The 25,503-nt window shown below is 38.3% G+C and overlaps 1 protein-coding gene across 1 annotated transcript in view; it reads left to right on the plus strand.

Moving 5' to 3' along the window:
* The window catches only part of SHISA6 (shisa family member 6), a gene marked incomplete at both ends in the record, with an annotated part of 374,071 nt that overhangs the window by 78,340 nt on the left and 270,228 nt on the right, over nucleotides 1–25,503 (plus strand). The window contains one exon of the mRNA XM_081318319.1: nucleotides 5,691–5,786. Within this exon, the coding sequence (XP_081174445.1) occupies nucleotides 5,691–5,786 (96 nt within the window). The remainder of the gene's footprint in view (nucleotides 1–5,690; nucleotides 5,787–25,503) is intronic.

Genomic DNA, 25,503 nt, shown 5'->3' on the forward strand with positions numbered 1-25,503 from the left:
AAGGGAAGCTGCAATGTTCAGCTCCCTCCAGACGGAACAGAATCTTACCTGCTAGTCAGCCATGACAACCTGTGAGCCCGGTAGCCTTGATAGCCTGTGAGAAGAAGTAAATATTCTTCCTTTACTCCCCAGGGAATTCATTATCTATAGACTAATAATTGCAGGTATTTCTCTCAGGAGGGCATGGCTTGATTGGCACTGGCACTGACTAGCACTTCTGATGTTACCTAGTTGAGTAATGAAATGTCTGCGACACACATCAAACTTCAGGGAGCACAAAGAACTCCAAGTGATTGCTTTGTCTCAAGCAATTGAAAGAATACAAATAAAAGAAGGAACGAGCACCTGAAAGTATAGAGCGGTTCTTCTCTCTTGCCATGATGATTTTTTTTGTAGAAGATTCAAATATTAGTTTTAACATCACACAAACACAGAAGTGTACATCCTGGAATTTAAGTGTCAAAGAGCTCACTATTCTAAAATCTGTATTTAGAAGAAAAAATTTTTTGATAGGTGCATAATGATAGTTCAGTTCTAACTATAATAATTTCATTATTTGCAGGCTAGGAATTCAGTTAACATATGTAACATATTAATTTCTCACACAATTTCCCTTGGGAGTGGATTTGTGGAGTGGATTTTCCCTTTTCAGTTGAAAGCCCTGATAAAATTGCATATTATTGTAGGTATTTGTATGCGGTTTTGTCAGTTTTGAAAAGGACTTGAACTCCTCTTCTCTGTGATTTCATTGCATTGTTTGAAAAATAACGAGCGTGTAGGGATCGGCCCCTTATTTTTCCAGTGTGGCACAAATGTCTTCTAGAATTTCCTGGGGGTTTTTTTTATTTTTTAGTTGTGTTTTACCTTTTGAAATGGAAGAGAGAAAATGTGAATGGAATTGACCTCAGGAGAATGAGCCCCAGTGACTGGAACCAACCGAGTTGTGTGTAATAAGATGGACCTGGGAGATGCAACCTCTGTCAAGGAACTCTATAAAAAAAATTGTTGTGATTGAATGAAATGGGCCACCGCTCAGAGTTTGTAATTCTTTTTATAAACATATTTTTCTTTCAGTACGGGGCAGCTTTGTATGTCTTACAGTTAAGGCTGACCTAGTTTGCTCAAAGAACAATATTTACAGGCTGAAAAAGAAATAGTGGTCTCTCATCCATAGAGAGTGGTAGAATACTATAACATTACCTCCATATGCATGAACATGCCTGATGAATACACTTATGGATGAATATGTAAATAAGATAAGTGGGGGAAAAGGCAAAAACGTGCATATATGATTCTACCTGGCAATGGGCAATGGATTATATATACTTTTACAGTTTTTTGCTTGTATATTAGAATTATAATTCTTTATAGGCCAAGTGTGAATGGACACACAAGGATTTTGTCTTCAGTGCATAAGCTCTCAGCATACCTACAAGCAACAAATGATAAATCATGATCATAATCATAAAATACAATAATCATAAATCATAGATACAGCCAGTGGTGGGATTCAGCTGATTCCCACCACTTGGGCAGAACTGGTAGCTACTTTTTTGTTGCCTAGGCCCAGAATGGACTTCCAGAAGCGGCATCCACACAGAGAACTGATTGTTCACAAATTTGAATCCCACCACTGGATACAACACTCAGTGGTGGTCATAGGATACTAAATAAATGCAACCAACATAAATCATAACAGGATACTAAATAAATGCAATCAACATAAATATGAGATACAAACAACAAAGTTACAGTCATAAGAAGCTAAGGAAATAGGTAATAGGAAAGATGAGAAGGATAATAGTAATACAGTTACATTTTGACATCCCAGGGTATAAGTGTTGTGGGAATTAGTTGTTTAGCAGAGTGATAGCGTGGAGGGAAAAACTGTCTTTGTCTCTGGTTGTTTTGGTGTGCAATGCCCTATAGTGTCATCCTGAGGGAAGAAGTTGAAAGAGGTTTATGTCCAGGATGTGAGGGGTCTGTAGATATTTTTACAGCCCTCTTTCTGGGTCATGCAATGGAAGGCAGGCTGGTTGTAATTGTTTTTTTCTGCAGTTCTAATTGGTCTAGTTATAGCCAAACCAGACAGTTATAGAGGTGCAGATGAAAGACTCAATAATTCCTTTGCAGAACTTTTATCAGCAGATCCTTGGGCAGTCTGAGCTTTCTGAGTGGGCGCAGGAAGAATTTTCTTTGTTATGCTTTTTTGATGATGTTTTTGGTGTTAGGTGTCCATTTTAAGTCCTGAGATATTACAAACCCTAGAAACTTGAAGGTCTCTACTATCGATACTGTTTTGTCTAGTATTGTAAGAGGTGGTAGAATAGGAGGGCTTCTCCTAAAATCTACTATCATCTCTATAGCTTTGAGTGTGTACATTTCAAAATTGTTCCAACTGCATCACAGGGACTGGAATGCAGTATCCATGCAGATATGAACCAAACAGGATGTATGAATCCATGTTGGGGATCCAGGACTATTAGGCAGTAACCTACAACTAGGGAATATCTCTCAGTTAGCAAATTTCTTAAAAAGGTAAATTATATGGGAAAGACAAGGCCCTGAGCTTTATTGGAGACCCAGAAAAATGGGTCTCATATCTCTCATATGTCATAGAACTAATTTTCTGAGTTTGGTCAACAGTCTAAAACCTAAAATAATGAAGAGGATAATAATTGAAATTCATCAGTGCTTAGTATCCTAATAAACACCAGCAAAGCATAATAAAATAATATACAGTGCAATGTACAAACATAAAAGCAACCACTGGCTTACATCTTTTCTACCGATTATCTGTCACACTCCTTTCTATAGATGTAATGCTTTTCTTTTTATTGCAAATGTAAATATTATCTTAGCTCTTCAGAGCACCTATTTGTTTACCTGTAGCAGAGGCAAGCAATATTCTGGCTTAAGTACTCAAAAAGGACAAGCTTGTTTTCCTGCATGAGGATGTGATCATTACAGTTGTAATGAATAAGCCTAAAATTTCCTGGATATCTCTCTCTCTTTCCCCCCCCCTCTCACTCCCTCCCTCCCTCCCCCCCCCTCTCTCTCTTTCCCTATGGTTGACACATCTACCTCTGAAAATTTCCAGTTGGAAATCTAGGAACTACGAGAAAAGGGTTTAGGTCCATACGTAATTACAATATGCTTATCCCAAACTGATGAGCCTGTTTGCACTGGGTGGAAATATGGAGAACTGCAATCTTATAGCTAGAATATTTCAAGTTTAGTAGTGTTGCAACTTAGTACCATTTCAAAGGCCTTTCGTAGCTATCTGGAATTTTGATCAGGTACAGCAAAACCTCTGTCCACCAAGAGAAAGACAGGAGAAAGGTCAGGAATTAGATCATCAGTAACAGTTGTGGGAGAGTGCTTGGTGGTTGATAGTGCAATCCTTGAAAACCTGGAAGTTCATAGCCTCCATGGAAATCACAGATTTGTCCACGCTGATCTCTGATTTGACACATTAAAGCAGCTTATGCTGGACCTTGGTTTTGCCTCAGAACAGATGTTAGAATCTCTGGATATGGAGAGCTTTATACTCAGACCTTTTCTGTGGTCAGGTTGTTTCTTGGATCAGCTAAAACTGATTCTATCCAAAATCTCTGCTGGGGAAATGGGCCGATTTAGAATGATCTGCTCCATGTATCTCATGCATTTGGATGGATTCCAGTGGACACTAGGGGAGTTTTCTATAAAGCCACTGGGGGCCCTCTTACCTCTCTTATTTGTTTGTTTTATAGGCAGCATCTATTCCTCTCATTGTCCTCATTCAACCCCATATTCCATTATATGTTAGTTGCTGATTAAAAGATGACTCGGGCTCTTGAGAAAATTGTTCCTATGTAGCATCTGTTTGCCAAACCCAGATGTTTTCCTTGGTTTACTGAGGTGGTCTGGAAGGTGAAGTGTTAGAAGTAGTGCCTAGGGCACTAGTGGAGCAAGATGAAAAGTGAATCTGACTGAAGCCATGTACAAGCTCAAATGTAATAAGGAAGACAAAGTTGTATGTTTCCTTTATTATTGCATCACCATGCTGTCAGTTGGCTGCATCTTGTTTAGGGTGAGCAATTTCTTTTGGAGAATAATGTACAGCAGGGGTACCCAATCCTCAGGCTGCGGCCCACCTCCAGGACTTGACATTCGGAACCAGGCCATGGAAGTGGCGGGCGAGTGCATGTGCATCCCCAATTGTGTGAACAGTGGGTGAGCATGCATGCTCCATTTGCATGAGTGGCGGGTACACATGCCTGCTGCTCATGCAAATGGAGCTCTGTGTGGGTGCATGTGCTTGCCAACTGCTCATGCAGAACCATCCCCTCTCCTCTCCCCACTGGTCTGCAAAAGCAAAAAGATTGGAGAATTCTGATGTACAACCATTCATTTGGTAGCTATGACCATTCTGCACAGTGCAGTGGCCCAAATTCACCAGTGGTGATCACTGGAGCAACATCTTGTCATATTAGCTGAGTCCTCCTGTGACTTCCAATAAAATAATGTTTTCTAATATGATTCTAGACTTGTAGGCTAGATTTACTCTAAGCGGGGTAAGAGCAGTGTGTAAGGTGAGATCTGGGCGATATGCCTCATTTCAAGTGCTGGTGCTTCCTGCAGCCTTAATGAGGCTGTAGTGTAGTGTGACTCCTTCTCAGGGCAATCTTCTCCATTCCAGAGGTGACCTATCTAATACAAACTTCTTGGAACAAATGGTTGATGGTCCCCTACTTCCATAAAATATGGGGAGATTCTGGGCTCAGTTTTTAAGTGTTGTTTTTTTAAAAAATTATGTATAGCCTTATATGGCTTGGTGCTGAAGTAATTACAGGAAACTTCCTCCATTCCACCATGACTGTTACATATATCTTTGGCTAAACAACAGGCAGTCCACAAAGTAAAGGGGGACTGAAGCCAGGAGGTGGCTTTTCTTGTTAATGACCCTGCTTTGAAACAGTTTTCCCATGGAGATTAGCTCTTACATAAATGATCTTTCAGAAGATTTTAATACAGAGATCTTCCAGAAAGCTTTGGCAGGCTCATAGGTGATTCTAGCAGGTTGCTGGCCTGTTGACTTCTTTGCTGTTGATTTTTTTTACTCAATATATTATTATTGTAAATTTGTTTGTTTGTTTCTGCCTTGTATTGACTCCTGATATCTGCCTGGATGCTTCTCTGCAGGGATTTTTTTCGCAAGATTTTAGAAGTGGTTTGCCATTGCCTACTTTCAAAGGCTGAGAATGACTGATCATCTAACTCATTTTGTGCCTATGATGGACTGGAACTGATAGTGTCCCAGTTTCTTGTAGGATGCTACACCAAACTGGTTCTCTTAATATTTTGTACCATGGATATTTTAATTGTACTTTTCTGTTGCATGCCACTGAGCATCTAGCACAGTTAGTGGGACAGAAATCTATTTATTTATTCCACTGGTATTCTATTTTTCATTCAAGTGGTAGAGCACTTTGCATTATGCTCCCTCTTCCTGTTTTTCCCTAGAACATAAATCCTGTGACATAGCACGGGTCAGTTCGATAGATAAATAAATAAACATTAAATAAATTCTGCTCCACAGGCATTGTATAACATTGTTGCTTCCCGTTTGCATTTTTCCCCCCACTTAGGAATGGAATTGTGGTTGAGCTGCATAAAATGATGTACTATTTCTCATCTTTCCTTGGCAGGTCATTATGGAAAGGATATTTATCGAAGTGGAGGTCCGGATTTCCATAATTTCATCTCTTCTGGGTTTGTCACATTAGGAAGAGGACACAACAAGGGTACAGTGGAAACTATTTTTTGTTGAATAGAAAATATATGCTTGAGAACAGTCTCTCACTTGGAAGTTTTGTTATGTATGACATCAGATAACAGTATTAGTGTGGAAAATCATAGGCTTATGCGAGAACATAGTGCTGCAAGTTCAATAAAGTGTTAACAGTGGCCTTTTAAATCCTATGGAAGGAGACATGGAATGAGCATCTGGAGAAGGTTCCAGAATGGCAGGAAGACAGGTTCACTGAGTTGCATGAATGGAAACCTCCTGTCTTGCTACCATTTGCCAAAGAAACAGAAAGATACATAAAGTTACTATGGGATAAAATAGTGACATCATTTCCAAAGTGGGATGCTATTACGAGAATACAGAGCATTTCATTTAAAACTGTATACATAAACATATCTACCCCTTTGGTGTGCTTAAATCACATATAGAGAAAAACATCTGTATTATAATCTAATCTAATAAAAACACTTCCTTTACCTACTGAAAAAAGTAGGAATTGCACAATAAGACAAAAGGCTCATAATTCCCATAGGTATGTTATGCAAATATATAAGTTTGCAAACAAGATACTTCCAAGCAATGCAGTTAAGCCTGGGACTATCCTATACTTTCTTTGGATTTCGGTAGAAAGCAATTTGGTAATCAGTCTGGCTAAAGATCTTGGGAAATTCATTTAGTTGTGCCTAGTTTTATTCCCCCTTGGAATATGTTGCTTCTTGGTGCTCATACATGAATCTTGAGAACCTTCTGTGTTTTATTTGTTCTTTGTTTATTGTATGTTGGAATCTGGACTGCATAAACTTATCTGTAGAGTAAAAATGGATTTGTGGTCCTGCCACATAGTGGCTCACTGAACTGAATCACTTTTGCATCTCCTCTAGATTTTTCTCTCCAAAATTCGTGTGAGATTCTAAGAGATGCTCATTATAGATTGTGCCATAAAGTTACCAGTCATATTATTTACAATTTCTATTGAATTTGCATCAGCATATTCAGTATAACAAGTGCGTTGTATTTAAATATTTATCCTTCCCACGCACATAATATTGTAAGCATTTTATAAAGTGATTTCCTTAAGGGTCATATATTTTTGTCTGTCTACCTAATCTGTGAGAAATGTCTGTGTGTGTGTGTGTGTGTGTGTGTGTGTGTGTGTGTGTGTGTGTAAGAAAGAGAGAGAGAATGCACACAGACACATACCCTTTATTGTACAAATCTGAAAAAATGTCAATATCCATATCCTGCACTGTGTATGTTCTGTGTAACATAATGTATATGCAGTACAATGCTGGATGTGCTGATGTGCTGATGTAATAGCAAATGATATCTACCATGAACATCTAGGAATCATGATGACCCTCATAACTGATATACAGGAGCATCTTGCTACCCAAACCAGGATGGCTCTTGTGTCTATTTGGGTGAATTTCTAATGAAGTCTACAGCAAGACCTTTTTTTATTCATAGGGGGATGAAGTTGTGTACATTTTATTGCTTTCAGACTCTTGAAGAATGAGCCAATTTCCTTGAAAGACTTGAGGGTAGAGAGGAAAAGTCCTAGTAGGGCTGGACCACTCATTGGATCTGATATGCAGGTTCCAAGCTAGCTAACCATCAAGTCTTTTGGGAGATCCACCTCACTCTATGGCACACTGGTGCATTAAAAAGGTGGGCTCAAGCCACCTTGGTGACACAACATTTTTCCTTGTTGACTTACTTGTAGACTGTTGAACATTTATATCATGTATTTGGAGATACAATTCTATTTCTATAGAAACACTGTATTGTATGTGAAGGCATATTGTTTCATATATCCATTCTTGTTGATGTTTCCATGGATGTTCTTCATTCACAAGTTGTAAAACAAAAACAACCAACTCCCCTTTCTTGCTCTGATTTTTTATTTGCTGTTTAACCAATGGAAGAAAGCTTTCTTTATAAATGTCATCTAAAGCAGTGTGAGTTCTGTGGAACTGTCACAGAAAAAAAAACATTATATGTGTGTATTGTCTGTGTTTTGTGTGTTCAAATAAAGTTTATTGAGGTGGAGGCATAGCCCGTAGGATTGTGTTGTCCTGTGGTGTAGGATGCAATACAGAAGAAAGCATACAAAATGGGAGGGGAAGTGGGATACAATGTATGGACAAAGAACATCCAAGAAAAAACCTTCTATAATCTTCTCTGAATTACCCTTTTCAAGTTTTTCTAATTGTAATCAAACAAGGGCCTTGTTTCCTGTTGGCAGGAAATCACAAATTGAGACATTCCAATGGAATCTAAAAAACCAGAAACAAATTCAGAAGCATCTTTTCTTTTGCCCCATGTATTTTGGTTTGTTTATAGCAGACTTGCCAGATATTATCTACATTTTTACCACAATCAATCAGCTTAAGGGGATTTTTGTTTTAAAGATGCATGCCTAGTAGGGGGAGGAAGCAGATTTTTTTTAAAAAAATGTTGAGAGATAATGGCCACAAGCAATATAGGGAAGTAATGAACAAATTTTTGCTATTGAGCTTTATTCAGTATTTCATATTTTACTATTTCATTACTGTGGGAGCCTTTCTGGAATTGATTTCCCTTCCTGACTTCAATCTTGGCTGAATTGTTTTAGAGTAATAGAACTAATTGTAGTTATTATTTCCAAAGTTTGTATTAGAAAGTTGATGTGTGAGTAAAAGAGATTGGCTCATCTTTTTTTAAAAAAGAAACATTCCTCCCAAGGCTGAATGTCCCAAAGATGCTTTTTCAAGGGGCAACTGGACTTCCTTGTTTTCCTTTGAAGACGTTTTACTTCTCATCCAAGAAACTTCTTCAGCTCTGACTGGATGGTGGGGAACGGAAAGATTTATATTCCTTGCAGACAGCTGGCCATTCTTTTAGACAGTCATTGGGGGCACTTGGAGGTTTGTCTACAGTATGTCCTCAGGGTCACCTGAATAGTGCAAATAGATAATGGAGCCTTCTTGAAACTGCTGAAAGGACTATGTTATGGAGCTATGCTTTCTGAAGGTTCCACACCCATTTGTACCAGATAGGTAGGTAGGTAGATAGGTAGATAGATGGTAGACAGACAGAGAGAGACAGAGACAGAGAGAGTTAATATATACATACATGTAGGAATCATAACATCTGAGCCACAAAATTTGCCATAACTGTCTTTAAAGTCAAAAATACATATTGGCCCCTGGTATGTGCAACAATTTAATTATAGCTTATATGCCCCTTTGGGCATAATCCTTACATTTCTGACTTTTAGGCCAGATTCAGACCTAAAACAAATCATAATTTTTCATTGTGGACAGGGTGTTGTGCTTGTCTTCTTATGTCTTCTTCTTGTTCTTCTCTTCTGCATGCTAATAGGAACTTTCCATATTCAGTAGAAAGGGAAGGAAATGCATATATACCTCTTCAAATGGTAGGGAATCATTGTGTTCTGTTATCTCTGGTTGGCGTTTCAACCTTTGCTGTATGCTTGTGACTGAATTGAAAAAAAGTACAAATGACTCAGGGTGGTTGATACAGGTTAAACATATAATTACCCATACAGTTTAAGAACATTTGAGCCATGACCACAGTCCTAAAAGATTAAAGGCAGCAATGTGTAATATTGGAATAGTACCATTTCAAGTAATTACAAAACAAAAAAAGTGAGTTTGTCTTCTGCACACTAAGCTAACGGCAAGCTACTAGCTATATATTTTGTTCAGTCTTATGTCCAATAACCTCTCACTTTTGTAGGCCAAGGTCAAGAGCAAAAAAACCCAAACTGATTGGACTGCTTTTACACAGTTTTAGGCTCTCCTCTAAGTCACTACAATGCATCTCAAAAGATTTTCAACCTCTTCTTTTGAAGCCAAAGATGAGGGTTGCATAGAAGAGTAAACTGGATTTCTGATACAATTTGACCTAATGACAAAAATCAGCTTCTATATATTCTCGGGCTCTTTCTCTCTATTGTATGATGCAAAGTTTTAAACTCTGTTTCTTTCTTACACTTTTATACAGTAATAGACTAGGAACCGTCACTTTCTCAGACTTTTATAATCATCTCCAAATGGTTTACAAGATGGCCCAATTCCCAGCTTCCCACTTTTCTCCTAGATACCTGGTTGCTGAAAAACCTGGATTGGTAGCTCATGAAATATGCAGGTTTTGTGCATAAATATATTTATGAACAGTAACATGGCCTGGTATGATAATAACTTGCTATTTGAAGAATCTCTTTTCTGGTTTCTCTGCCATCAAAATAAAGCAAGGATACAAATATTTAGGTTCCAAACCATTGGTCAATCATTGCATCTTTATATGATCTCTATATATCTCTGTCTTGTTCATGGTCAATATACTGATTGTTGACACAAAGAGTTCTTTGGTTTCACATATTTAAATGGTCATAACTTTGTTTTGTTTGTTCATTTGCCATTGGGAATATGTTGGTTTCTGAAGATTTATTCCATAAAAATGATGCAAATACTCAACAGATAGTCATTTCTTTGTGCTTCAGATATGTATAATCTTTAAATTGCTTTAAATTGCTTTAATGGTTCTTGTTGCTACTGTTTAAGCTATTTATTTATTTATTTGTATCTTTTGTGTTGTTTTATTATTTTTAATTGTGAGGAGAATCCAGAGTCATGGGGGCCCATGCAAGATGGGTGGATATATAGATTGAGCAAATTAGTAAATATTGTAAACAAACAAACAAACAAATCTTTATTTCAGACAGCTTTTTATGATCAAAAGAAATCTCAAACCACATACCAGAAACTCTATAATGTGACTGAAAATCAAATAAGATGTTTCTCACATTTCATATATCTTTTGCTTAGGAAACAGGTTAGTGTAAGCTATGCTAGGACCATAGAATTTTTAGATACTATACATAAATTGTGAACAAGAGAAGAAAAACAGGAGGAAATATGAGAAGAGTACATTTGCAGACTGAGTATTTTTCACTCTCTGTGTTTGTGTGTACACAATGTCTTTGAAATTCTTTTTCGAGTTTTCAGCAGAGAGCCTAGATGACGAACGTAATGATGTGGCTCTTACGTTGTTTCTCTAGCACTATTTGTTCCAGCAAAACAGAAAGAAACATGCATGATGAAAAATGTTAAGTGTGGAGTTACGTTAGGTACTGCATTTAATTTTGAATTATTTGTATACTCTCATGGTTACGTTGGATACACATATTCTTCTATGTTCAGCATACAGAGGTTAATTTGCTGAATTTTTGGCCAGAGCCTTAGGTAGCAGCCAAACTAGAATTTTGATGAGTGAACAAATTCCTGAAAGCTACAAGCTGCTGTACCTTTCAGTCTTGTTTCCTTTTATGTCACTCCACGGTCCTGCTGCTTCCTTATCCTGTCTTTAAAAAACACTGCAAATCGTCTTCTAGGTTCAGTGCTAGCATCTTTTCCACTGCATCTCTGAAATAAAATATATCTTCTCATAAGATTTGTGCATACTTATGTCACTGCAAGTTTCCAGTTATCACTGAATGAACCCCAGTCCCTATGAATATCAGGTAGACTTGTCAGGTCTCAGATCTTTCAAGGAATGCAGTTAAGATCTCTCTACTGTGCTACTTTATCAAATGCCCATGTCCTCAACTGATTTTGCCAGATTGATAAAGGAAACTTGGAAGGGGGCAAATCTGCATAAGAGAAGCTACACAGATGTTGGCATATAGATTCCAGTGCTGGCAAGGGTGTTTAGGTTTCCATTCATTGTCAGCTTGAACAACAGCTAACTCAGCTGGCTTTAGCTCACTTTTGTTTCCTTTAGCACACTTTTTGAAGTTTCAAGAAATTCTTCAGGCAAAAGTATTGCTAGAAAGAGTGGCTTGGACACAGAGAAGTAATTGAATTCTTTGTAATCATCATAAACCAGCAAAAGGAGGACAGAGGCAGAATTTGATGAGTATTTTAACAAAGGCACCAGAAGAATGCTTGAAGCAAGAGATATATTCCCATTATGTGAGAAAATGCTGAAACAGACAGAAAAAAAACCAGAAAATATATGTCAGCTTTACATTTCTCCCATGTTATTAGTAATAAGAAACTTAATCAATGCAACTTTTTACATATATGTTTTCTTCAAATTTCACAAATATTATTTTTAAGGTAAAAGTTTCTTGAAACCACATAGCACACACCTGAAAGTGGCAAAGCTTGTCAATCCAAAAGCCATAAAGCACTACCATTTTTGCAACTGAATTCTATAAAATAGGACTAAGAAACACATCAAACATGTCAGCGTTTTATTAAGCAGTTTTCTATTTTTATTTTATTGTGGTATTTTTTTTAAAAAAAAATCCTATTAAAAGAGAGAATTGATATTGTAGAGCTGGAGATGAAATCAAATTGTTCATTGTGTTAACTATATGAATTAGCTATTTGTACCTGACAAAAAATTTGATCTGATCAAAACTTTCCTTAGCAAATGATTAATGGACTTCTGCCTGAAAAATTACCTTTAAAACTGAAGCATAGGAGAAAAATGTTAAGATTTTGAGTGACACCTGGTAATAAGAAAAGAGAAAAGGTTGTACTGGACATTAGGGTTGATAAGAATATGTAATTGTAATCTGAAGATGGGGTACAGATAAATTTGAGAAAGATTGACAGCCAGTTTGGTCTACCATGGTTAAAGTGCCAGACTAGAAGTCAGGACACTGTGAGTTCTAGTCCCATCTCTCTCTGTCTCTCCCTCTCCCTCTCTCTCTCTCTCTCTCTCTCTCTCTCTCTCTCTCTCTCTCTCTCTCTCTCTCTCTCTCTCTCTCTCTCTCTCTCCCCTCTCCCTCTCCCTCTCCCTCTCCCTCTCCCTCTCCCTCCCTCTGTGTTATTGTTGTGGGGAAAATATGCAGAGGAAGTAGTATTAGGTATGTTCTCTGCCTTGAGTTATTTTAAAAAATAATAAAGGCAGGAAATAAATATTTGCATCTAAATGAGTCCCTTGGATTTCATACAATATTAAGAAAAAAAAATCTACGCTTATAACTATTATTTTTAAATGACGCATAAAAAACTGTATTGAAAATGTTGAAAGATATAAGGAGCATGAAGAGATTTCCTACATAAAAAGAGATAAATTCCATTTAAGCAATTTGTTTATTTTTAAAATTCACCAGTAAGTTTTACAAATAAGCATGTTGCTTGAATGAAGATACTGGCATAAAAGTATGATAGACATAGTTTTCTAAAATACACCACTAAAATAAAGATAAGACAGAAATGGCATTTATTTTACTGATTTAGGGAAAGTATAGGTAAATTGCTTTTACAGACAGCAACTCTTGTAAATTAGGGATTTGTCTGTCTGAGCCTCTTCCGTGCATTTTCTGTCTGTTGTAGACTTAAGCTATGTCATTGCTTTGGTATCAGATCTTGCATATCTCTTATCAAAATAATCTTCCACATTCTCTACACTTCCTTTTCCAGAAAAGTATCCGTTCATGTTCAAAAAATATCTAAACAGGCCTGTGTATGCAATGCTACATCACATAATTTCTCTCCACCAGTGGCTCTTAGCTGTCTGTCAAGCAACTAAAAATACAAATTTACCACTCTTTTGTAAGAGGAATAAACCTATCTTTAAAAACAGTTCGACTTAACATGGAGGAAGTTGCAACTTCTAAGAGGAGGCTGACTTCTGTCACTCTGTACAGTTCCAGTCACCTAAATGGCCTGTCAGCTGTAATGTAGAGTGACTGCAAAGTACAATGGGAGTTTCCCTCCTGCCACATTGTGCCCATCAGCTATAACAGATTTAGGAGAAGAAAGATGGCAAGAGAAGGGAAGTTGCCTCTTTACCCAAAAACTCTCCTTCTTAGGTCAAGCCATGAGATTGGATTGAGGACTTTGAAGGGGAGCCAATGATGGTCTCCTTTCTGCCTCTTTTTCCATTCCAAACCTTCATAACCGATTGGTGAATGTTTACCACCAGCTGGTGATGTTTGTTGACGCTGGAGGAAAACAAAGACAGAGCAATTTACCAATTTCTTTCCTTAATGTGCCCTGTTGAAAGTTAATAATGCACTATTTCATAAAGACATTACTGAACATCATTCGTGCCTTATTCACCTCTTGGGTCAATGCACTCTACATGAGGATGCCCTTGAAGAGCATTTGGAAGCTACCCTGGCATGGATTTTAATGGGTCAGATGATTAGTGGGCTGTCTATTTGGGTGCTACGCTGATTGTGTGATTCAGAAGCTGGTTGTCATCTTTAAAGCTGTTCATGGTTCAGGACGTAGGTATCTGCAGGACTGCCTTCTCCCATTGCCCACCCAATAAGTTCCAGATCTCTCATGGCTCCTACCTTCTGGTCTTCAGAAAACTGGTGAAAATGTCTTGCTTCACCAGACTGAGAAAGTGAGTTGTTATGATTATCTCTCTCTGGATGATGGTTTGGCTTGTATTGATTTTTAATCATGATTCCTACTTTTGTATGGTTACAGTATATGGTATTTTGTTTTAAATTCATCTGTTTTAAATTTGAAAGTTGACTGTTTTAAGTAAATTGGAACTGGAAAATTGGTTAATAAGCAAAGCAGTCGCTAAGTGAAATTGTGACTCTGTTTACAATTGTACTTCAGCTCTCCTCTGCTTCACAAACCTGCGAAGGTTTTACTTTTTACTTTTTCATTATCATAGTAGCTGTAAATGATCACTGTCTGAGGCAATCACTAAAGGACATCCTGTAAGTAAATTTGTCCTATGGCAGGATGGGGAACAGCAGTGTGAACAACATTTGTGTCAGTCTAGGTTTCTGCCAGTTTAAAGATTACTGTATAGCATTTGGGAGATGTTCATATCTGATTCTGAGAAGTTATAGAAAAAACATGTGGAAATGGGAAGACAAATCATTATAAAGTACAGAAGCCCAGCCTTAGGGCTCTATTCAGTTCCACACATGGACTGACATGAATTGAATGCTTGAGATGAAGACCATTTTAACCAAAAATGGGTGCTGAATTATCTGTTACTTATTTAATAAAGCAAGCATTTTAGAAAATTACTCAGATATCAACACAGCATGTGGCAGCAATGAGAATGGAAATTATTGAACCAAAATAGATAATATATCTATTATATATTATATCTATATCAAATGTATAAAGTTCCACCTGCATTGGGGGAAAAAATTAAGATTAGACTACCTTAACATAACAAAACAGGGAGAAAGTTAGGTAATTAATACACAGTTACTAGGGTACAACATTCATTTCTGTCATCTGTTTCTTCCTCTTTTCCCCTGAACTAACCTTGCATATCCCTTTTGTTCTGAGGTTTCCTCAGCCTGCCAAATTAAATTTGGGGATGCATGGATAGTTGTAGAAATTAGACAGATCCAGTAGCATCTATTCTGTGAAAGTCCCGTAGAGCTGGTTACAATCAGAGTGATTGTGTTTTTTTTATTAAAAAGTTTTACAATACATTTTATCTTTAACAAACCAAAAAAAAGGGAAAAAAACCCTCCCAACCCCTTCCCCTCCACCCTCTTCCCCCTCCCCAACCCTCCCCAACCCCTCCCTCCCTTTCCCCTCCCCCCCCGCTTCCCAGAGCAAAATACAGGGTTGTTGTTGTTGTTAGTTGCGAAGTCGTGTCCGACCCATCGCGACCCTATGGACAATGTTCCTCCAGGCCTTCCTGTCCTCTACTATCTTCTGGAGTCCATTTAAGCTCACGCCTACTGCTTCAGTGACTCCATCCAGCCACCTCATTCTCTGTCGTCCCCTTCTTCTAGTGCCCTCAATCTTTCCCAGCATTAGGCTCTTCTCCAGTGAGTCCTTCCTTCTCATTAGGTGGCCAAAGTATTTGAGTTTTAGCTTCAGGATCTGGCCTTCTAAAGAGCAGTCAGGGTTGATCTCCTCTAGGACTGACCGGTTTGATCGCCTTGCAGTCCAAGTAACTCGCAGGAGTCTTCTCCAGCACCATAGTTCAAAGGCTTCAATTCTTTGGCGCTCAGCCTTTCTTATGGTCCAGCTTTCACTGCCATACATTGCAACTGGGAAGACCATAGCCTTGACTATACGCACTTTTGTTGACAGGGTGATGTCTCTGCTTTTTAGTGTGCTGTCTAGATTTGCCATGGCTTTCCTCCCGAGGAGCAAGCGTCTTTTAATTTCTTGGCTACAGTCCCCATCTGCAGTGATCTTGGAGCCCAGGAAAATAAAATCTGTCACTACCTCCATTTCTTCCCCATCTATTTGCCAGGAATTGAGAGGGCCAGATGCCATGATCTTGGTTTTCTTAATGTTTAATTTCAATCCAAGTTTTGCACTCTCCTTCTTCACCCGCAACAAGAGGCTCTTTAGTTCTTCTTCACTTTCTGCCATTAGAGTGGTATCATCTGCATATCTTAGGTTGTTGATGTTTCTTCCGGCAATCTTAATTCCAACTTTTGATTCATCTAGCCCTGCCTTTCTCATGATGTGCTCTGCATATAAGTTAAACAGGCAAGGCAACAGTATACAGCCTTGCCGGACTCCTTTCCCAATTTTGAACCAATCAGTGGTTCCGTGTCCAGTTCTCACTGTTGCTTCTTGGCCCGCATATAGATTTCTCAAGAGACAAATAAGATGGTCTGGTATGCCCATCTCTTTAAGGACTTGCCAGAGTTTGTTATGATCCACACAATCAAAGGCTTTAGCATAGTCAATGAAGCAGAAGTAGATGTTTTTCTGGAACTCTCTAGCTTTCTCCATGATCCAGCGTAAGTTAGCAATTTGATCTCTAGTTCCTCTGCCTCTTCGAAATCCTGCCTGTACTTCTGGTAGTTCTCGATCCACATACTGCTGAAGTCTAGCTTGTAGGATTTTAAGCATAACTTTACTAGCATGAGAAATGAGTGCAATGGTGCGATAGTTTGAACATTCTTTGGCACTGCCTTTCTTTGGAATTGGAATGTAAACTGATCTTTTCCAATCCTGTGGCCACTGTTGAGTTTTCCAAATTTGCTGGCAAATTGAGTGTAGCACTTTTACTGCATCGTCTTTTAAGATTTTGAATAGCTCAGCTGGAATACTGTCACCTCCACTAGCTTTGTTGTTGCTCAGCTTTTCTAAGGCCCACTTCACTTCACATTCTAGGATGTCTGGCTCGAGGTCAGTGACCACCTCATTGTGATTATCAGGGACGTTAAGCTCATTCTTGTATAGTTCTTCTGTGTAATTTTGCCACCTCTTCTTAATCTCTTCTGCCTCTGTTAGGTCCCTGCCATTTTGGTCCTTTATCATGCCCATTTTTGCATGAAACGTTCCTTTCATCTCTCCAATTTTCTTGAAAAGATCTCTGGTCCTCCCTATTCTATTGTTTTCTTCTATTTCTTTGCATTGTTCATTTAAGAAGGCATTCTTATCTCTTCTAGCTATTCTTTGGAATTCTGCATTTAATTGGGCATATCTTTCTTTTTCTCCCTTGCCTTTCGCTTCCCTCCTTTCCTCAGCTATTTGCAAAGCTTCCTCAGACAGCCATTTTGCTTTCTTGCATTTCTTTTTCTTTGGGATGGTTTTGGTTGCTACCTGTTGTACAATGTTGCGAACCTCTGTCCATAGTTCTTCAGGCACTCTGTCTATCAGATCCAATTCCTTAAATCTATTTGTCACCTCAACTGTATATTCAACAGGGATATGATTTAATTCATACCTGACTGGCCTAGCGCTTTTCCCTACTTTCTTTAATTTAAGCCTAAACTTTGCAACAAGAAGCTCATGGTCTGAGCCACAGTCAGCTCCTGGTCTTGTTTTTACTGACTGTATAGAGCTTCTCCATCTTTGGCTGCAGAGCATATAGTCAATCTGATTTCTGTGTTGACCGTCTGGTGATGTCCATGTGTAAAGCCGTCTCTTGGGTTGTTGGAAAAGAGTGTTTGCTATGACCATCGTATTCTCTTGACAAAATTCTATCAGCCTGTGCCCTGCTTCATTTTGTACTCCAAGGCCAAACTTGCCTGTTATTCCGCTTGTCTTTTGGCTTCCTACTTTAGCATTCCAATCCCCCATGATGATAAGGACATCATTTTTGGGTGTTAGTTCTATAAGGTGCTGTAGGGCTTCATAGAACCGGTCAATTTCATCCTCTTCAGCACTGGTGGTTGGGGCATATACTTGGACTACTGTGATATTGAATGGTTTGCCTTGGATTCGAACTGAGATCATTCTGTCATTTTGAGGATTGTATCCCAGTATTGCTTTTCCTATTTTTTTATTGACTATGAAGGCTACTCCATTTCCTCTGAGGGATTCTTGCCCGCAGTAGTATACCTGATGGTCATCTGAATTAAATTCACCCATTCCTGTCCATTTTAGTTCGCTGATACCTAAGATGTCAATGTTTAGTCTTGTCATCTCTTGTTTGACCACGTCCAGCTTTCCTTGATTCATGGATCTTACATTCCAGGTTCCTATGGAGAAAAAATCTTTACAGCATCGGACTTTCCTTTCACCACCAGACATATCCACAGCTGAGCGTCCTTTCGGCTTTGGCCCAGTCGCTTCATTCTTTCTGGCGCTACTAGTACTAGCCCTCTGCTCTTCCCCAGTAGCATATTGGACGCCTTCCGACCTGAGGGGCTCATCTTCCAGCGTCATATCGTTTTGCCTTTTAGTACTGTCCATAGGGTTTTCATGGCAAAGATACTGGAGTGGTTTGCCATTTCCTTCTCCAGTGGATCACGTTTTGTCAGAACTCTCTGCTATGACCTTTCCGTCTTGGGTGGCCCTGCACGGCATAGCTCATAGCTTCATTGAATTACGCAAGCCCCTTCGCCACGACAAGGCAGTAATCCATGAAGGGGAAATACAGGGTATAAAAATACAAACAATCATAATCTAACTTACGCAAACAATCCTAAACTATTTAAACCACCGAACTTTAACTCATATAAGAAAACTCCAAACATATATATATATATATATATATATATCATATCAATAATTATACAAATACAGAATAATACTTTCCAATCTAATACCAAAACACAGGGTATAAAAATACAAACAATCATGATCTAACTTACGCAAACAATCCTAAACTATTCAAACTATCAAACTTTAACTCATATAGGTAAATTCCAAACATACATATATATATATCATATCAATGATTATTCAAATACAAAATAATACCTTCCAATCTGATACCCAATAAAAACAATCTCAAATAAACCAATTTATATCAATTGTCTAAAACTATTCCTCATTCCAACTAAGCTTTAAATTCACATTATCCTAATGTGTTATACAACTTAAAATACCATAGATTACTTTCCAAACTTAAGAAATGTTTATATAATCACATCATTCTTATATTCTTATATTCTATTACCTATTCCAATATTACCCATAAAAATATTACAAATTAACTTCAATCACAAAGAAAACAATTTATATCAATTTTATAAAACTATTCTTCTATCCAACTAAAAGCTTAAAATTTTTCATCCAAATAACAAATCATAACCTACAGAATATCAATAAACACTACTACAAATCTTCCCAATTAACTTTTCATAATCATCTTAGAACTAAAGCAACACGAAATATTACATAATTATTTTATAAGGGTAAAAAATATATCCCCAAATATTTAGTCCTTCTAGCAATTCCAATTCCCATAATCCTTATTACATTATTGTCTCTTACAGTTATGTGACTAAATCTTCAGGCTTGATTCATTCGTCCAGAAGTAACACGCCTCTTCCAATTTCTGGCCTTCTCCAGTGATAATGAAATTTGACCCCCTCCTGTATCTTTCACATCTGCCTGTGTTAACCCTTCAGCAACTTGCGGGTTCTCTCTGGAACGTTGAGACTCTCTCTCACCTTTTTTCTTTGTAGATTCCAAAGATGGTATGGGGACTGCTTTTAAAACATTACTGTAAAAATCACGTGCCTGAATCTCCGTGGTAAAACAGTACCTCGTACCTTCATAGGTCACCACCATGCCCACTGGTATTTGCCATCTAAACTTAATATCACGTCGTCTCAATTCTTGTGTCAAAAAAGCAAATTCCTTCCTTTTCCTTAAAATCTTTGCAGGGATCTCTTTTAAAATCAAAACTTTTTGCTCAGCAATTACAAAATCAATATTGTAGGAGCCCTGGATAACTTCATTTCTAATCATTCTCTTTGCAAAATAAACCACCACATCTCTGGGTAGTTTCCTTTGTCTTGCGATCCACGAATTAACACGGAAGATTTTATCTATATCTTGCATTATTTCATCTTCAGGAGAAGGGCAGTATACAAATAAAATTATTATTATTATTATTATTATTATTATTATTATTATTATTATTATTATTATTATTATTATTATTATTATTATTATCTGCTGGTCGCTTCAACACCCCTTCCAAAGCCTCAGAAACCATTTTCTCCAAATTTTCCTTAGGATTTTCTATTAGGCCTCTGATTCTTAAAGCAAACTCCATCTGAGAATTCTGTGTCGAAATCAAATCATAATCCATTTTCTCTATTACATTTTCAGTTTCTGTCATTTTGGCTTCCAATCTAATATCATTTTGAGCAAGATCTTCCACTCTGTCATCCAAAATCTCAATACTTTTAATTGCAGATGTGATGTCTGCTCTCATTTCTTTTAATTTCTCTGTAAACTTCTCCTCCAACTTTTTCTCCATTATCTCAACAAATTGCTGCATTTGCTTTTCCATAGTCTCTTGCAACAGATTCTGCAAATCTTTTGCTGTAAAAGCTGATACAAATTCAGATGCAGAGGACAATGAAGTTTTCACCGAAGACTGCTGCCTCAGGGCAGGAACTTTAGAAGATATAGCCGCCATTTTCACCCTCTATTGTTAACTACGCACTTTCACTTACAGATTCAGCAAAGTCCATTGAGTTATAGATCAAAACATCATCTTCACCAAAATCTCCTGCATCGCTCTGCCTGCGTCCTCGTTCTCAAAAGCTCTTCCTTGCTAGCAGGGATGGTTGCGAACGCCCTGTTCTGCTCCAAAAAACCCGGAGCAGAGGCGCCTCGCAGTCCGGAGCATGCCCAGGCTTTGGGGGGGCTCAATCCTTCCGCCGCCAAAACTCTAAGTTCTGGCAGCCCCGGAGAGCTCTACCCCTACTTGGACGCTCACCCCCTCCTCTTCTCCCGAGGTGGGGGCTTCCGAGCCGCCGAACATCTGATCAGCGCTGTTTTCGGTGGCTCTATGGAGCTGCGAGGCTGACAGCCAAGAAATGGCTGCCTCCGGCATCGCCTTGCCATCCGGAAGCCCAGAGTGATTGTGTTTAAACTCTCTGAAAAATATTCTGCTTTGATCTGTGGTGCTGTAAAAAATATTGTAGTCATTTTGTACCCTATGTTTTTGTACAGCTTTAAATTAATTCACTATTGGACTTATTAATTTGTATGATGTTTACTATAAATAATATTTAACATTAGAGTAATATTTTAAAGCTATGTGCAATCCTCAATATAAAGGAATATTTCTAAGAGATTACTTCTCTCCAAATGTCTTATTTCTAACATTTTAATAAACATCTATGTTTATTGCATTATTGCATCAGTCCCCTTTTAAATGCATTACTGGCTTGATGTTCATATGTTAAGTTTAACAGTCAGCAACAGAATGATACATATAGAAATCCTTGAGGATTATATTCAGCCTGCATTTTCAGTGAATCAGAAGAATACCTGTAAGACTAACTTGCAAATTGGAATGGTAATATTCTTGACTTTCCTTTTTTCTTCTTATGTATTACTGTTCAAGAATTGCTAGCCAGTTCTATAGCTAGATTTTCAATTGTGGGAATAGCCCACGTATACTTACATTGGTCACACTGACCAGTTCATTCCATATTAAAGAATATGAATGGATAAATTATTAAATCCTGCTTTATGATCCATCCTTCCTTCCTTCCTTCCTTCCTTCCTTCCTTCCTTCCTTCCTTCCTTCCTTCCTTCCTTCCTTCCTTCCCACATGCTTACCTCTTTTCATCACTCAACTCTTTCCAAATTTCTACTTGTCTAGATTGAGGAACTTTGCATACACCATTTCAACCTGAAACCACAAAAGTCACTTTTGCTCCATAATTTTACAAGCCTTCCATCTTCAAACTCCAGAAAATGTGGAATACATCTCATTAATGGAAAGAAAAAAAGGAAGGAAGGAAGGAAGGAAGGAAGGAAGGAAGGAAGGAAGGAAGGAAGGAAGGAAGGAAGGAAGGAAGGAAGGAAGGAAGGATTGACATGTTTTCTATGAAGCACCATCGAGACTCTCTCTTGGCCACATTATTTAGGTGACTAACCATGATCATTGCCAGGACAAATCTCATGCCATTGTACTTGTCCCATGCTCTATATTTTTACCACAACTTGCTCAAGTCATTTCTGCAGCATTCTCAAAATTCACATACATTTTTGAAGAGCACATATTAAAGGAGCCCCTCTACTACCTTGTTCTTCCTCAGTTTCACCATTCACTTCCCTACATTGGCCAACTTTTCAACTACTGCTGCATATCACTGTTTGTCTGCTGAATGGCTTTTTATGTAGTAAAGCTGAAAGAGAAAGTTTTTCTCAGCCATCTGCCTCTAAAAATGTAGAACCAGAAGGACAGCTGGCTGAAGACAGGACAAGAAGCAATAGACGGAAACTAATCAAGGAGAGAAGCAACCTAGAACTAAGGAGAAACTTCCTGACAGTTAGAACAATTAACAATTAACAATTGCTATTATGATTATGATTAAGTGGAAGAATTACATTAGGAGTGGAAATAACTACTGCAGGATAATTATTTCCACCCTAATGTATTATTTTTCTAGTTGCCAATATATGTCCTCTGGAGTCTTGGTCCATGTGTTACCATAATCCAATTTCTGTGTTTTCTTTTCCCTCTTTCCTAACTTTGTACTATGTATGTATGCATACAGCTTAACCAATTCTGTTTCCTGTCGAAAACTGAGAGGAAAGAGAAGCAAAAATATTCCTCATCATGGATTTCTGAGGCAATTGTTTTGAGACTTAGAACATCTGACTTCTCTTATCATTCATCCGTTGGAGTTATGCTTTATGTTTCCACTTCAGAATAATCTACTACTCTTCATACCTGCCTCATACAAAGTTCTTCTAGATGAATTTTACATATGGGCAGTCACTTGGTATGAAGAATAAATTAAGTATTTTCATGAATTCATATTCAGTCATTCTGAAATATAATAGAATAGTTGTTTCACAATGTCTCCATTTTTTATCAAAGTCACAGTACCATTTTTGTTTATGAAGTGCTTGACATCAAGAAGCAGTAGAAGTATCTTACAATGTTATGAACTATTAAGCAAACAATCTGATGCTGACAGGCAACAGTAGGTACTATCTAGTAGATGCTAGGTTTTGGTAATGGTGATTTGAAAGAAGCATCTCAGGGATGCTAGATAATGGTGAGTGGGAATCAGTCTGGTAGTGGAAACTGGTTTGGGGCAAAAGTAGACACTGGACAGAGAGAAGCAATTGGCCAACAGGTGATGACTTGCTAAGCCAGGATAAAAGAAATAACAGAAGCTATTGGGTTGAGACTGTTTCAGGAGATATAATTTCAAGATATGGTTTGTTGGTTGGTGATCTTTGCAATAGGTCAGGGAAACCAAAGCCTGAAAAGTTAGTACTACAACAAGCCCAACTCTGCATGCTTATTCTAAAGAAGCATAGTACCCTTGAACCTATAGTAAGAGTGGCCAGTGATTTTTCCAATGTGATTTTATGAGGGCCTGGATATTGATATGGCATCTGTTACAAGATAGATTGGCAAACAAAGCAGCTGATGCTCACAAATCTAGCCTTGCATACTGTTTTTTACATGTTCAAAGCAATATGGTTAATCTGCTAACCAACCAGCTACCCATCTGCCATCTAATTCATGAGATTCTAATTTCCATTACCATGAAATACTGATTCACAAGAGAGCCCTTTATATACCTTTGCCTTTATATTCCTTCCCTCCCCCTTTCCCCGCCAATCTCAACATTGTTGGCTCCAAGTCCTATCCACTGCACCATGATAGCCTGCATTCAGTTCTGGGTGTTCCCAATATCCAATGGGAAATAGATCATCTATGACCCTGCTCCCTATATGACCCAGCAATTTGCCCTTATTTCCTTAGTCAAGAACTAGAGGTAGGCTGGTACATTGGAGATGGATGTGGCAAATCCTTGAATCCAGGTGAGAATGCAGTGAAATCCACTGTTATGGGTAGAAAACTTTGAAATGCTGACAGCTTAATCATGAGGATAGTGATAGGTTAAGATATTAAAAACTGCTATCTGGTAAACTCATCCTTGACTTATGCCATCGCAGGTCACCCACCATAATTTGTTGAGTTTGTTTTGGGAAATAATGGCATGTTCTTTGTCTGTTGTGTGGTAAAAAAGCTTAGCTTTGCTGCTGGATTTTCTCGCCTCTGTGAAAGGTACCTGATGATGTCTTTTCAGGTACATCATTGGGCTGCTAGTCCTGGAACGTTCCTGGCATTTCTGCTTTTTGCAATGCATCAGTGCATATAAATAGCATAAATGAGATATATTAACAGTTCTAATGGCCAAAGAATGTTCAAACTATCGCACCATTGCACTCATTTCTCATGCTAGTAAAGTTATGCTTAAAATCCTACAAGCTAGACTTCAGCAGTATGTGGATCGAGAACTACCAGAAGTACAGGCAGGATTTTGAAGAGGCAGAGGAACTAGAGATCAAATTGCCAACATATGCTGGATCATGGAGAAAGCTAGAGAGTTCCAGAAAAACATCTACTTCTGCTTCATTGACTATGCTAAAGCCTTTGATTGTGTGGATCATAACAAACTGTGGCAAGTCCTTAAAGAGATGGGTGTACCAGACCATCTTATTTGTCTCTTGAGAAACCTATATGCGGGCCAAGAAACAACAGTGAGAACTGGACACGGAACCACTGATTGGTTCAAAATTGGGAAAGGAGTCCGGCAAGGCTGTATACTGTCGCCTTGCCTATTTAACTTATATGCAGAGCACATCATGAGAAAGGCAGGGCTAGATGAATCAAAAGTTGGAATTAAGATTGTCGGAAGAAATATCAACAACCTAAGATATGCAGATGATACCACTCTAATGGCAGAAAGTGAAGAGGAACTAAAGAGCCTCTTGTTGCGAGTGAAGAAGGAGAGTGCAAAACTTGGGTTGAAACTAAACATTAAGAAAACCAAGATCATGGCATCCGGCCCTCTCAATTCCTGGCAAATAGATGGGGAAGAAATGGAGGTAGTGACAGATTTTATTTTCCTGGGCTCCAAGATCACTGCAGATGGGGACTGTAGCCAAGAAATTAAAAGACGCTTGCTCCTCGGGAGGAAAGCCATGGCAAATCTAGACAGCACACTAAAAAGCAGAGACCTCACCCTGTTAACAAAAGTGCATATAGTCAAGGCTATGGTCTTCCCAGTTGCAATGTATGGCAGTGAAAGTTGGACCATAAAAAAGGCTGAGCACCAAAGAATTGAGGCCTTTGAACTATGGTGCTGGAGAAGACTCCTGCGAGTCCCTTGGACTGCAAGGCGATCAAACCGGTCAGTCCTAGAGGAGATCAACCCTGACTGCTCTTTAGAAGGCTAGATCCTGAAGCTAAAACTCAAATACTTTGGCCACCTAATGAGAAGGAAGGACTGACTGGAGAAGAGCCTAATGCTGGGAAAAATTGAGGGCAATAGAAGA

The sequence above is a fragment of the Vipera berus genome (assembly GCF_964194415.1).
Source record: "Vipera berus genome assembly, chromosome: 2".
Lineage (NCBI taxonomy): Eukaryota > Metazoa > Chordata > Lepidosauria > Squamata > Viperidae > Vipera > Vipera berus.